This window comes from Nyctereutes procyonoides, unplaced genomic scaffold, assembly GCF_905146905.1.
Source record: "Nyctereutes procyonoides isolate TBG_1078 unplaced genomic scaffold, NYPRO_anot_genome, whole genome shotgun sequence".
Lineage (NCBI taxonomy): Eukaryota > Metazoa > Chordata > Mammalia > Carnivora > Canidae > Nyctereutes > Nyctereutes procyonoides.
Window position 1 is genome coordinate 69,023,850 of NW_026575046.1, and position 13,794 is coordinate 69,037,643.

Consider the following 13,794-nt stretch of genomic DNA (forward strand, 5'->3'; position numbering starts at 1 on the left):
AGAGTGGTCTAGGAAAATAATGTAGTGAGTGCAAAGGTCCTGAGACTGGAACACGTTGGCAAGTTTGAAGATCTGGATACAGTCTGTGTAACAGGGGAAGCTGGTAGGAGATGAAGTCAGAGTGGTAGTCAGGAAACAAATCATGGTTTGAAGTAATAGAATAATACATATGTATTATGTTATGTAAAACTTATGTTTATACATAAGTTGCAAATATTTGAAGGACACACGAGAATCTCAACATTATTAAGTGGGTGGGTATTGGGGATTCTTTAAATTTTCTATTTTCAAGAGGAGTCCAAATTTCTTAAAGTATATAAAAATGAATAAAATAAGAAAGGTGCTTCAAAAAAAGGTGGGTTGTTTTGTTTTGTTTTAATGCAGAATGTTGAGTAGAAATCTAGTAAAATGAATACTGTACCTGGAAGCTTGATGATTCCTTTGGTTCTGGTCCCTCTAGTGGTATTCCTGAGGTACTGCTGGTAACGGTGTCCAGGCTCAAGCATCCTACAGTGAGAGTTAAAATCTTGAAGGAAAACTCTGACAAAGTTACAGTTTAAATTCTTGAAATTGTGTAATTCTTGACAAATTGTGGGTGGAGAAAAACCCCAAGATCTCTACAGTGATTGTTACAATCACTTATTGTACATAATGAAGCAGGAGCCAGCAAAACCTTCAGATTTTAAAATTAAAACGTGAAGAAAATGCTGCAGTTCAGTTGTTTTGCAACTGTATAACTTAAACATCCAGGGCCTGGTTAGCATCTCTTCTGAGCCTTTGCTGAGGCCTATACTTCCCTGTCTTGTCTCTACCTGGATAAGTTATGTCTCTCTCCCCATCTTGGTCAGCTCACCCCTTCTACACATGTTCCCCAACAACATGCTTTGTCCATTTCTTAACTCACCCCTTAGTATCTCCTGGCCAGGATAAAAATAGCTGACATTTAGGGAGCTGTCACTGGGTACCAGATACCATGTTAATTCATGTTACCTTTTTCTTTCTTTTTTTTTTTTTCATGTTACCTTTTTCAATCCTCAAATCAACTGTGAGGTATTTGCTATCATCACTACCCTTAGAAAGATGGAGAGGGGCTACCTAAGACACAGGCCCATACTGTAGGATTATGGCTGGTAAATGGTAGCTTGGTATTGAATCCCTGTCTGACTCTAGACCACATATATTTAATCAGTTACCTCTATTTGAATATATTGTTTATTTAGATATTACATATATATTTTAATCAGTGTAGATCATGGGTCATAAACTCAGATGTGTATAGGGATCAGAATGTGAGTGCAGAGAACTTGATACTACACTTTGTATTTTCTCAAAGGATTATGTCCTCTTGTTTTTCTTGAAACATAGGGCCTTCTTTCTCTATCTTTCATAGTTCCACATTTGATAAAAATAGGGATCAAGAAATATTTTTAAATATTTCTTTCCTTATTCTAAATATTTCTTTTCTCTTTAGGATAAAAATGTGAGTGAATAATGCCTGGCAACTCACACTTGGCTTCAGTGTCAACAAATAACAAGGAGTCAGGAGACCTTGACACCATAGCATAGGCCCCATCTAAAGGGGGTAGTCCCAGTTTAGCTCCAGGCAAATGTTGCCACTGGGAATGCCAAGTGAACCCCAAATTGTCAGATCTTCCAGTGTTTCAAAGGAAATAGAAGCCTAGAGTTTTATGTAAAGTTTAAATATTTAGCTGCCCAATTTTAAAATGTTGGCAGCTAATTCATGTATTATTAGGTATATGGTTTGGTAGGCCTGACTTGATCTGTGAGTCACAAGTTCAATCTTGTCTCTTTGATTGCAATGCAAGTTTCTTGTGAGGAACAACTAAAACAGATTCTTTTTAGATCTCCCACAGTGGTAGGTACACACCATGTACTCAAAGAATTTGTGCTGAGCCATGAAGCTGCTCATGAGTATTACTCTATACTTAGATTTCAATTCCTTTTGGCAAACATTCATTTGGCAGCTTGGGCTTTCACAGAATCACATAGTGTCTGTGAATTTACCACAAAACCAAAATGATTTTCTGAATTCACCAAAGAGAAGGGGGCCTACGACATAGAAAATATTAATTGAAATTGCTTGTTTTGGGGATGCTGGGCTGGCTTAGTCTGTAGAGCAAGCACCTCTTGAACTTGGGGTTTTGAGCTCAACCCTACTTTGTGTGCAGAGATTACTTAAAAAAATAAATAAAATCTAAAAAATAATGAAAGTTTCTTGTTTTTATTCCATTAATTTGCCCGAGTAATGATCCTCAGATTAACATCCTCAGTGTAGGTTTGCTGCACATTAGAATCACTGAGAGAAACTTTACAAAATACTCATGCCATACCCACAGAACCTCCTTTTTAATTCAGACTACAGGATGGTCCTAGCATTGGTATGTGTGTAGGTATATGTATATACACATATGTATATTTATTTATTCATGAGAGAGAGGGGGGTACAGAGACACAGGGAGAGGGGGAAGGAGGCTCCATGCAGGGAGCCGGATGTGGGACTCAATCCCAGGTCTCCAGGATCAGACTGGAGCACTAAACCGCTGACCCACCCAGGTTGCCCTGTATATTTGTATACATATGTATGTGTGTGTGTATAGATATATTCACAAAGTGATTTTAATGTGTTGCCACACTAGAAGATCCTTGTGTATGTTCTGGGAGTCAGGACTCATAGGGTCAGAGAATCACAGATCTTACTGCCAGGAGTTATCACATGGATGATTTGGCCCAGTTTCATGTCCTTAAGACACTACTTTATTTATTTTTTTTTTTTTAATTTTTATTTATTTATGATAGTCAGAGAGAGAGAGAGAGAGAGAGAGAGGCAGAGACACAGGCAGAGGGAGAAGCAGGCTCCATGCACCGGGAGCCCGATGTGGGATTCGATCCCGGGTCTCCAGGATCGCGCCCTGGGCCAAAGGCAGGCGCCAAACCGCTGCACCACCCAGGGATCCCAAGACACTACTTTATTTGTTTGTTTATTTATTTATGATAGAGAGAGAGAGAGAGAGAGAGAGAGAGAGGCAGAGACAGGAGGAGGGAGAAGCAGGCTCCATGACGGGAGCCGGACATGGGACTCAATCCCGGGACTCCAGGATCGAGCCCTGGGCCAAAGGCAGGAGCTAAAACGCTGAGCCACCCAGGGATCCCCAAGACACTACTTTTTAAAGTGATCATCATATCTGATTTGATTACTGTATTACTAATATGCTCCATTGCAATGCTTTTTTTTTTTTTTTTTAAGACTTTGTTTTTTTATTCGTGAGAGACACACACACAGAGAGAGAGGCAGAGAAGCAGGCTCCATGCGAGGAGCCCAATGTGGGACTCGATTCCCGGTCCCCAGGATCACACCACGGGCTGCAGGCAGCTAAACCGCTGCGCCACTGGGGCTGCCCCTCCATTGCAATTCTATTTGGGAAGGGGAAAAAAAGCTGAAATATCAGGGACTTATTTTTTTTTTACAAGATGTTTTAAGTAATCTCTACACCCAATGCAGGCTCAAAATCACAACCCCAAGATCAAGAGTTGCATGCTCTGGGATGCTAAGGTGGCTCATAGGATGCCTGGGTGGCTCAATGGTTGAGCATTTGCCCTCGGCTCAGGGTGTGATCCCCGGGTTCCAGGATCGAGTCTGCATCGGGCTCCCTGTGAAGAGCCTGCTTCTCCCTCTGCCTATGTCTCTGCCTCTCTCTCTCTGTGTCTCTCGGGAATAAATAAATAAAATCTTAAAAAAAAAAGAGAGAGAGAAAGAAAAAAGAAAAGAAAAGAAAAGAAAAGAAAAGAAAAAAGAAAAAAAAAAGAGTTGTATGCTCCACTGACTAAGCCAGCCAGGCACCTCCTTCAGTAACATATTTAAGCGCTTTTTTCCCAAACATTATCAAGTAACTATTTAATGAATTTTATTGTTTAAAATAAATCTGTTAGAGTAATAGAAACCAATAACTTGATGACTTTTTTGTTTACTAACAAATGGCATATTAACCACTTTATGATCATTAAAATGAATAACTTTTTAAAAATGGAAAATACATACAGAATAGTGAAAATTCCACAGATATAAAAGTATATAGTGAAATTTACCTACCATTCCTATACTTGAGCATTTAGTCCCCCTCTCTGAAGGCAGATACTCTTATGAGTTTCTTGTGTATCTTTCTAGAGGCATTTTTACCATAGTTTAAAAAGTTATTTTTTATTTTTATGTCTTGAGAGAGGCATTTTTATTTACTCTCCTTTTTGACAATCCTTTAATAATTCCTTGAGAGTAAAGGCCATAAGGTTAAAGGGGAAAGAACTACTGAGTATAAGAGTGCTCCAGTGTTAGAGTGAGTCCTTTTGCTACTTGGAGTGTGATCCCTGGATCAACAGGGACTTCATTGGGGGCTTGTCAAATACGGAGAATCTCAAACCACACCCAGATATCCTGAAGCAGAAGCTGGCCTTGAACCAGGTCACCAGATGATTTGGGGGAAGCCTTTACAGTTGGGAATCATTGCTCTGGCACAAATCAAGGAAGTATGGCTCTACAAGGAGCCAGTGGAGAGCTGATGCTAGAAATCAGGTCTCCTAACAGCCTTGTCGTGTGCATTTTCCAATACGCCAAAATTCTGGCTGGATGATTTAATGTAGCGTTTTTATGCATTTTCTTCTCTATGGGCTCAGGAGTCAGACACAGCAGCGCTCAAACCCCAGCTTTACTGCTAGCACAGAGTAGGAGCTCAATATGGGTTATTACACTTCCTGTTCTCTTTTTTTTTTAAAGATTTTATTTATTTATTCATGAGAGACACAGAGTAGAGAGAGACACACACACATAGGCAAAGGGAGAAGCAGGCTTTATGCAGGGAGCCGGACGTGGGACTCGATCCGGGGTCTCCAGGGTCACACCCTGGGTTGAAGGCGGCGCCAAACTGCTGAGCCACCCGGGCTGCCTTACATTTCCTGTTCTTGCTATTACTTTTCTAATTTTTTTTCTTTTTACTTTTCTAAATTAATAACAGCTTTACTTTTTAGAGTTTTAGGTTCACAGCAAAATTGAGTATAGTTTCCACATACCCTCCCCCCCACGCATAACCTTCCCACTATCCATATCCCTATACTATTAGGAACGGGATCACAAAAAAAAAAAAAAAAAAAGGAACAAAAGGAACGGGATCACAGATTAAAGCTTCAAAGCAATGTTTCAACAGCCTTTATTTTTTTTTATTATTTTATTTTATTTTTTTCAACAGCCTTTAAAGAATGTTTCACAAATTCGACTGTATGTCTGATTTAACAGAAAGACTCCTTTCAACATCCTGCACTGCTCTCCAAAGCCCGCTTCGCTCTCACAGCCGGGAGGGGACGACCTGGTGACGCGGACACAGGTGAGGCTAAGGTCCTGGCGCGCTCGGTCCTTCCCGCGGGAACACGCAGGCACCGAGCCAGAGCCTGGCGGCGCGGGGGCCTAACGGCGCACCCGCGGCGCCCGGGATCCCAGCCTGAGCCGGGGGCGGGGCGGGGGCGGGGCGTCGTGGGAAATCCAGACGGAGGGGTAAAGGCAGTTTCTGGAAGCCGGGTTGCTAAACCTAAGGTGAAAGCTCGGGTCGCCAAAAGCCGCCATGGAAAAGTGCCGATTTTGTTTAGCACGACAGAAATCTGGCGCGAGACTGGAAGGAAAGCCGCGAGGCCGGAGAGCGGCCAGGCTGAGAAGCGCTCGCGGCTGCGCGGAGCCCGCCGATCAGCTGCCTAATTTCTCTTCTCGCTCGGCGCTTCTGAGGCTTGTAGTCAGAACTTCTAGGTTTCCTCTGGTTTCCACGACCTTTAGCTCCTTTTTCCCTTGCCACTTAAAGACTAGAGCATTTGATTTAAGAAAAAAAAAAAAAAAAAAAAGCAACAAAAAACAAAACCCGGGGATCCCCCCCGGTTGGCTCAGCGGTTTGGCGCCGCCTTCCGCCCAGGGCGTGATCCTGGAGACCCGGGTTCGAGTCCCGCGTCGGGCTCCCCGCATGGCGCCTGCTTATCCTTCTGCCTGTGTCTCTGCTCCCCACCCCGTGTCTCTCATGAAAAAATAAATACAAATCTTTTTTTTTTGATTTTTATTTATTTATGATAGTCACACACACACAGAGAGAGAGAGAGGCAGAGACACAGGCAATAAATACAAATCTTAAAAAACAAGCAAACAACCCCCCCCCAAACTAACCCCCCAACTCCCAACAAAACAAACACCAAAAACACTTTCGAAGGGATGGTTCCCGGAGGCGGGACGTAACTCGGACTTCCGGCGACGCCCTTTCACGCCAGTCCCGCAGTGCCTCGTGGGAGTTGTAGTCCCGGGGGTGGGCGACGCCTCCAGGTGCCAGAGGAGATTGGGTATTTTTTCTGCGGTTGGTTCTGGGGTTGGGCGTCCTACTCAGAGTCTTGAGGTGCAAAGAACTGTAAGTCTGTTAAAAAGTTCTACATGATTACTACTATGTGTTTTGGAGTATGTATTTTGAAAGTTTTTTTTTTTCAGTAACCATATGTAAATAAAACAAATGGTAGTTGCTCTTTTAGAATACTAAAAAGCACAAAAAACCAAAACTGGTGGTGTGGCTACTTGGACTTGGTACCAACAGTTCAGAAAGGTATAAACAGAAACTAAAAGCCTCTCTTCTGTGCCTGCCCAGCTCCCCCCAAGAAGAAAAACACCAGCTTTTTATTTCTTTTATTTTTTAAAAAAATATTTTATTTATTTATTCATGAGATACACACAGAGAGAGAGAGAGAGAGAGAGAGGCAGAGACACAGGCAGAGGGAGAAGCAGGCTCCATGCAGGGAGCCCGACGTGGGGTTCAATCCCGGGTCTCCAGGATCACGCCGTGGGTGGAGGGCAGACGCTCAACCACCGAACCACCCACGCGTCCCAAACACCAGCTTTAAAAGAAGATACAAGGTGCAATATGTATAATTGCACAAAAGTGATAATGCTATAATATGCTTCTCAAACTTCCCTTTTCATTTGATAATCCATTTCCGTACTTGCAGAGAAAGCTATCTTACTCTTTTTAATGACTGTATAGTAGTTTATTCTGCAAATACCATAATTTATTCATCTACTGCCATCTTCTTCTCCGGTCCATTGAGGGACATTTTAGTTTTTTCTGTTGCAAAGAATGTTGCAGTGATCACCTTGAACATATTTTAGTGTAAATCCACAGGGTAAATTCATGGAGACAAAATTGCCTGGTTAAGGAGGTACAGCTTTATAAAAGTTAAATGCCACCAATTTGCGCCAATTTACACTCTTATCCATTAATATATGAGTGTGTTTACTTTTTCACTAGTGTTGGATATTATCAAACTTTACAAATTCCACTTTCCTGAAAGGTGAACTTATTTTCTTTTGATTAGCAGTTTCATAGTTATTTTTTTTTAAATTTTATTTATGATAGGCACACAGTGAGAGAGAGGCAGAGACATAGGCAGAGGGAGAGGGAGAAGCAGGCTCCATGCACCGAGAGCCCGACGTGGGATTCGATCCTGGGTCTCCAGGATCGCGCCCTGGGCCAAAGGCAGGCGCTAAACCACTGCGCCACCCAGGGATCCCAAGTTTCATAGTTATAAATGAGGTGATACTCTTAACGTATATTGGCCATCTATATTTCTAAAAGTATCCATATTCTCAGCCCAATTTTCTACTGGGTTGTTAGTTTTTTTCTTACTAATTTGTTTGCACTTTTTGTAAATTAAGGAAGTTAGTCTTTTGTCTATTATGAGAATTATGAAATTGTTCTCCTTGCACATTGTTAACTTTCTGATTTTGCTGGTTTTTTTTTTTTTTTTGCCACAAAAATGCACTTACTATTGCTATACTCACATTGGAGGGTCTGGGTGCCTCAGTTGGTTAAGGCAATGGACTCTTGATATCAGCTTAGGTCTTGATCGCACTGTTGTGAGCTCAAGCTCCGAGTTGGGCTCCATGCTGGGTGTGGAGGCTACTTAAAAAGAAAATGATATACTCATATTGGTTACTTTTTCTATGGCTTCTGGGTTATTTGATTGTATGTAATTTATTTTGGCATAAGGAGAAATGGTTCTAGCTTTATCATTTATCATTTCTCCAAATACTAACCAGAGGTCCCAACATGATTTTTGTTACCTTTGTTGGGGAGAAAACCCCAATGAACATTAAAAACAAACCCTATGATGAGATGCCATGGCAAGTTTGGAGGTTAATTTTGGGAAAGAGTAGAAATAAATAAGTGGCACTCCAACTATTCTCAGAATATCTGGTTATCTTGTATTATTACTTTTTCTGAACAATGCCCCCAAAAGACTGCTAATATTTATTAAAATAAGGAATGAAAACTTTTCTAAATAATATATAACTTAAGAGAAAAAATTTATGAAAATGATTTTAAAACATGAGAATTATTGAAGTAGGATTCCCAAACTGAAAAAGTATTATGTATGTTCAGATATAAGGCAAAGTTTTTCCAAATATTATCCTTTATTTTTTATCTATTTTTTTTATTTTTTATTTTTTTTACATTTATTTATGATAGTCACAGAGAGAGAGAGAGAGGCAGAGACACTGGCAGAGGGAGAAGCAGGCTCCATGCACCGGGAGCCCGACGTGGGATTCGATCCAGGGTCTCCCGGATCGCGCCCTGGGCCAAAGGCAGGCGCCAAACCGCTGCGCCACCCAGGGATCCCTATCTATTTATTTTTAAAGATTTTATTTATTTATTCATGAGAGACACAGACACAGGCAGAGGGAGAAGCGGGCTCCATGTAGGGAGCCCGACGTGGGACTCGATCTTGGGTCTCCAAGATCACACCCTGGACTGAAGGCAGCGCTAAACCACTGAGCCACCCAGGATGCCCCTAATATCATCCTCTAGAAAAAAAGGTAGATGCCTTGTACTTGTAAACTTACATTTATTTCATAATGTATGATTTAAAACATGTAAGTTAAAGGAAATTTTAAAAGTTAAATATTGTGAGATCAAAAAAAATATTGTGAGATCATTTGATCATTTTGTATGTAACTAAATAATGAAAGTATTATGTGTAGGCATTTGATTATAATATAGGCACTATAATAATTGTATGTAATATATATACATATTTGGACTCAAACTTACTTAATTTTTTTGGATTGTCTTTTGATGGAACTTAGAGTTGGCTTATTGAGGTCTATGGTATATGGTGTATTCTACATAGTACATGGTATATTTTTGCCATTTTGTTATTTTTTTAAAAAAGATTTATTTATTTACTTGAGAGAGAGAGAGCGCATGCATATGAGAGAGAGAAAGTGCACAGAGGGAGAGGGAGAAGCAGACTCCCCGTTGAACAGAAAGCCCAATGGAGGGCTCTATCTCAGGACCCTGAGAATGACCTGAGCCACCCAAGCGCCCCATGCTATTTTGCTATTTTTGATCACAGCTTTAGTGTGGATATAGCAGTGCAATACTTTACCCTTAAAAGAAGTTCTGAAGTATAAATATCATTTAGGAATAAGGAGAAGGGTTTGGCATTGTTTACCTTGCATTATGATTCCTGTAAGCAAGGAGTCTTTCCCAAGATACAACAATTGGACGTTACCGGTTGGAATGGATAGTAGCCCAGATACCTGAGAGAGGGGCCACCCTGTGATGGCAGAGATCATTTTATTCTTTGTCAACTCTACAGCACAATGTTAGCTTCCCAGGATGAGTAAATTGACTAACTACATAGCTGCAGTGGGGAATGCAACAAACCAAACCAAATCAAACCACCTGAAGAACAAACTCTGAATTGTCATTTCTATTAAGTCTGTAAATAGCTGTGTGATGTTTGGCATTTTGCAGTTTTTTTTTTTTTTTTTGGCATTTTGCAGTGTTTACTGATTTGTTTTTTATTGCTCCTTTTAAATTAAAAGAATAATATATGTTTATCTTAGCAAATGGAGATGAGTAAGAAGAATAAAATGTAAACTGTGACCCCATTATGTAGTGATAATGGTCTGTTTTGGTATATATGCTTTTTCATATTTTATCAATATATATAACATATTTATAAAACTGATATTGTACCATACATATTTAAAAATTTTAATTTTATATTTTTCCATTTATTTATTTATTTTTAAAAAGATTTTATGTATTTATACATGAGATACACAGAGAGAGAAGAGAGGCAGAGACACAGGCAGAGGGAGAAGCAGGCTCCATGCAGGGAGCCTGACGTGGGACTGGATCCCTGGCCTCCAGGAGCAGGCCCTGGGCTGAAGGTGGCGCTAAACCACTGAGCCACCTGGGCTGCCCTATTTTTCCTGTTTAGATTGAGATAAGACTTTTACCCACTGAGTCTTCGTGCTCAGTGAGTTTTTACATAATACATACTGGTTTGTAAATTTTTTTCACCAAAAAATTGGAATATGAACATTTCCCAGATATTATGTATGTTTCTACATCATTTTATTTTTTGAAGGATTTTATTTATTTATTTATTTAACAAAGAGAGAGAGCACAAGCATGGGGAGCGGCAGGGGGAGAAGGGGAAGCGGACTCCCCTCTGAGCAGGGAGCCTGACTCGGGGTTTGAACCCAGGACCCTGGGATCCTGACCTGAGCCGAAGGCAAATGCTTAACTGACTGAGCACCCAGGCACTGCTATATTGTGTTTTATTTTTTCCTGTTTCAGACACTTGGGTTGTTTCTACCTTATGGCTGTTGTGAATAATGATACTATGAACATGGGTGTGCAAATACCTGCTCAAGTCCTTGCTTTCAATTTTTTTTTGGTAAATAACCAGAAGTGGAATTGCTGCATCATATGGTAATTCTATGTTTAATTTTTTGAGGACTTACTACCCTATTTTCCATAGCAGCAACTTTACATTATTTGAAGGCTGTTTGTTAGTTATTCTAATCAGCATTTTGTGATTTTCAAATAAGCGTCTAAATACCCCAAGGGATGTAAGTTTTCCAAAACAGAAATAGCTATCCTTTATTTTAAAATTCCATACAGAAATTTAGTAAGAGAGGATATATAATGAAGGTTTTGTAAGAATGGTGCTTCAGTGCTTTATTTCTTTTCCAAAATAAATTTTATTTTTTTTTATTTATGATAGTCACACACACAGAGAGAGAGGCAGAGACATAGGCAGAGGGAGAAGCAGGCTCCATGCACCGGGAGCCCGACGTGGGATTCGATCCTGGGTCTCCAGGATCGCGCCCTGAGCCAAAGGCAGGCGCCAAACCACTGCGCCACCCAGGGATCCCTCCAAAATAAATTTTAAAGAAGATGCATATAGGTGAGCTCCATGAAAACATTTCTTTTTTCAAGGTAATGTTTAAAGGGTTAAGATGGTTAAAATGTTCCATCTGTGACTACTCACCTTCTCTAAATCCTAGATCTGACCTGTGTATCCTAGGGCCACAGTGAACTGAAACATATTCCCTGAACACACTTTGCACCAGACACACTTTTGAGTCTGGAGAGAACCAGCTCAGGAGCAAAGGTACAGTGAACCAAACCTGGTCATCATACAGTTCTTCTTCTTATTGCCCTATTTTATTTCCTTCATAGTATAAATCACTATTTTAATTGATCTTGTTTGTTTGCATGTTTCTTGTCTGTCTTCCTCCATCAAAATGTAAACTTGTTAAGAACCAACTGACTTACCACACCTTTTCCCACAATCACACTGGACGCAGAACAGGTTCTCAATAAATACTTGTTTAATGAACAAACTATCAAATGATTGAGAATTTTCTCTCCTTGTCTATTTCCTTCTATGCTTAAACTATTTAAAACATTATGAAATAGTCTAAACACTTAGAAAAACACCCACTACCCAGATTTAACAAATTCTGAGAGTTTTATTGTATTGCTTCAAATTTTCTTCTACCTCTTAAAAAAATAAAGGAAAAAAGATAAAAATATACAAGAAATGGAGGGGCACTAGGTGGTTTAGTGGTTGAGCTGCCTTTGGCTCGGGTCGTGATCCTGGGTTCCGGGGATTGAGTTCCCACATCGGGTTCCCTGCGAGGAGCCTGCTTCTCCCTTTGCCTATGTCTCTGCCTCTCTCTGTGTGTGTCTCTCATAAATAAATAAATACAATCTTAAAAAAAAAAGGAATGGAGAAATGGCTAATTTGGGGAGTACATAAAAATGGACAGACTTTGTCAACCCATAAAATGAATGTTTCAGGGGTGCCTGGGTGGCTCAGTTGGTTAAGTGTCTACCCTTGGCTCAGATCATGATTTCAGGGTCTGGGGATCAAGACTTGTGTCGGGCTCTCAGCTTAGCAGGGGTCTGCTTCTCCTTCTCCCTCTGTTGCTCCCCACTGCTTGTGCTTTCTCTCTCGCTCTCAAGTTAAATGAAATCTTAAAAAAAAAAAAAAAAAAAGAATGGTTCAAATGCATTATTTACATAAATTCAAACTACAGATCCCAGACAGCATTGCAACAGGTAGGCACGTGGCCTGTTCTTTTCTCTTCTGCAAACAGCCAATGAAGGGTAGAGTTTACAAAGGTCTAGGATGACATATGGTGTATTGACTGTGGCCAGCCTTAAATCTAGTTACTGCTGTTTGGAACGTGCTGCTGAGAACCAGATTTAAAAAGGCTGTTCTGATTAATTCACAGCTTATTCTGTCTCTTATTTCAGAGAGAAGCTGATTTAGTGACTGAAATGGATGCAATTCTGAATTACAGGTCAGAAGACACTGAAGATTACTACATGCTACTAGGATGTGATGAACTGTCTTCGGTAAGACAGTGGATAATGCTGTTCTTTTTCAAGTTTTTATTTAAGGTTGTAACTTTGTACTTTTAGTGACATTGGCTAAAAACCTAACCTTATATTATTTTAAAGCACATTTGGCTTAGAGACAGTTAAGGGTTTAAAGCTTGGGTCTTTATTTGGATAGTGTCCTTTTGTGATTTTATAGATGTTTCTGATTGAATATGTGTATTCTGGCACAAGGCCATAGACTTATTTCAAATACACTAAAAAATATGTATTTGAAATTTTATTGTAATGTTGTTGGCAGTATTTCACAGAATACATAAGCTATAGCTTTGTTATGGTAATTTATACCAAAATTGAGATGAAATATAATTTTCTTTTTTTTTTGAAATATAATTTTCTAGTAATTAGTGTTTTTAAAATGTTTAATTAAAATATGTATTTTTATATGAGCAGTTAAATTATATAAATCAAGAAACATCCTTTTATGTTAACATTTTAAAATCATGTGAGAGAAGTTACTTAAAAGGGTGATTTCTGAAACAATGTGTGAAAATGCTGTGGTTGTTCACTTGATCTACATTGGAATAATGTCTTTAAAGGGTCACATAGACAATAATGAAGGTTGCTAAAGTTTTTTAAATTATGGAAAACTCCTATAATTCTATTTCCCAAGGGTAACACTATTAATATTTTGTTTATTAATTAATGTTTTGTTTATTAATCTTCAGTGTTTTTCATATATATATATATTGAAGACATGTTTGGGAAGATAACATATGTTACTTGTTGATTCTGGCTTTTTACACACTAACATTATAACATTATAACATTTCCATGTTATTAAACACTTCATAAATATTTTAATGCTAAACATTTCACTTTATTGTTGTATTACAATTGATTATTCCCTTATTGTTAAATATTTCATTTATTCCTAGTTTTTCAATGTTTTAAATACTATTGAGATGAGTAAGAAGTACATTTCAATTATTAGATATATCTTATATAATTATTAAAATGTTTTATTACTAAAATATAGCTATTAACATTAAAATATTTTAAA

At 39.2% G+C, this 13,794-nt stretch overlaps 1 protein-coding gene across 4 annotated transcripts in view; it reads left to right on the forward strand.

The window, feature by feature from the left end:
* The first annotated feature begins 6,377 nt into the window (after positions 1-6,377).
* Positions 6,378-13,794, forward strand: part of DNAJC12 (DnaJ heat shock protein family (Hsp40) member C12) — a 51,381-nt gene continuing 43,964 nt past the window's right edge. Inside the window, exons 1-4 of one of the 4 annotated variants that reach the window (XM_055325534.1) lie at positions 6,405-6,443; positions 11,107-11,289; positions 11,390-11,496; positions 12,648-12,749. In XM_055325534.1, the coding sequence (XP_055181509.1) occupies positions 12,672-12,749 (78 nt within the window). In that variant the 5' untranslated portion in view covers positions 6,405-6,443; positions 11,107-11,289; positions 11,390-11,496; positions 12,648-12,671. Of the gene's footprint in view, positions 6,444-11,084; positions 11,290-11,389; positions 11,497-12,647; positions 12,750-13,794 lie in introns of those variants that run through there. The other 3 variants (XM_055325535.1, XM_055325536.1, XM_055325537.1) reach the window with 3 other exon arrangements.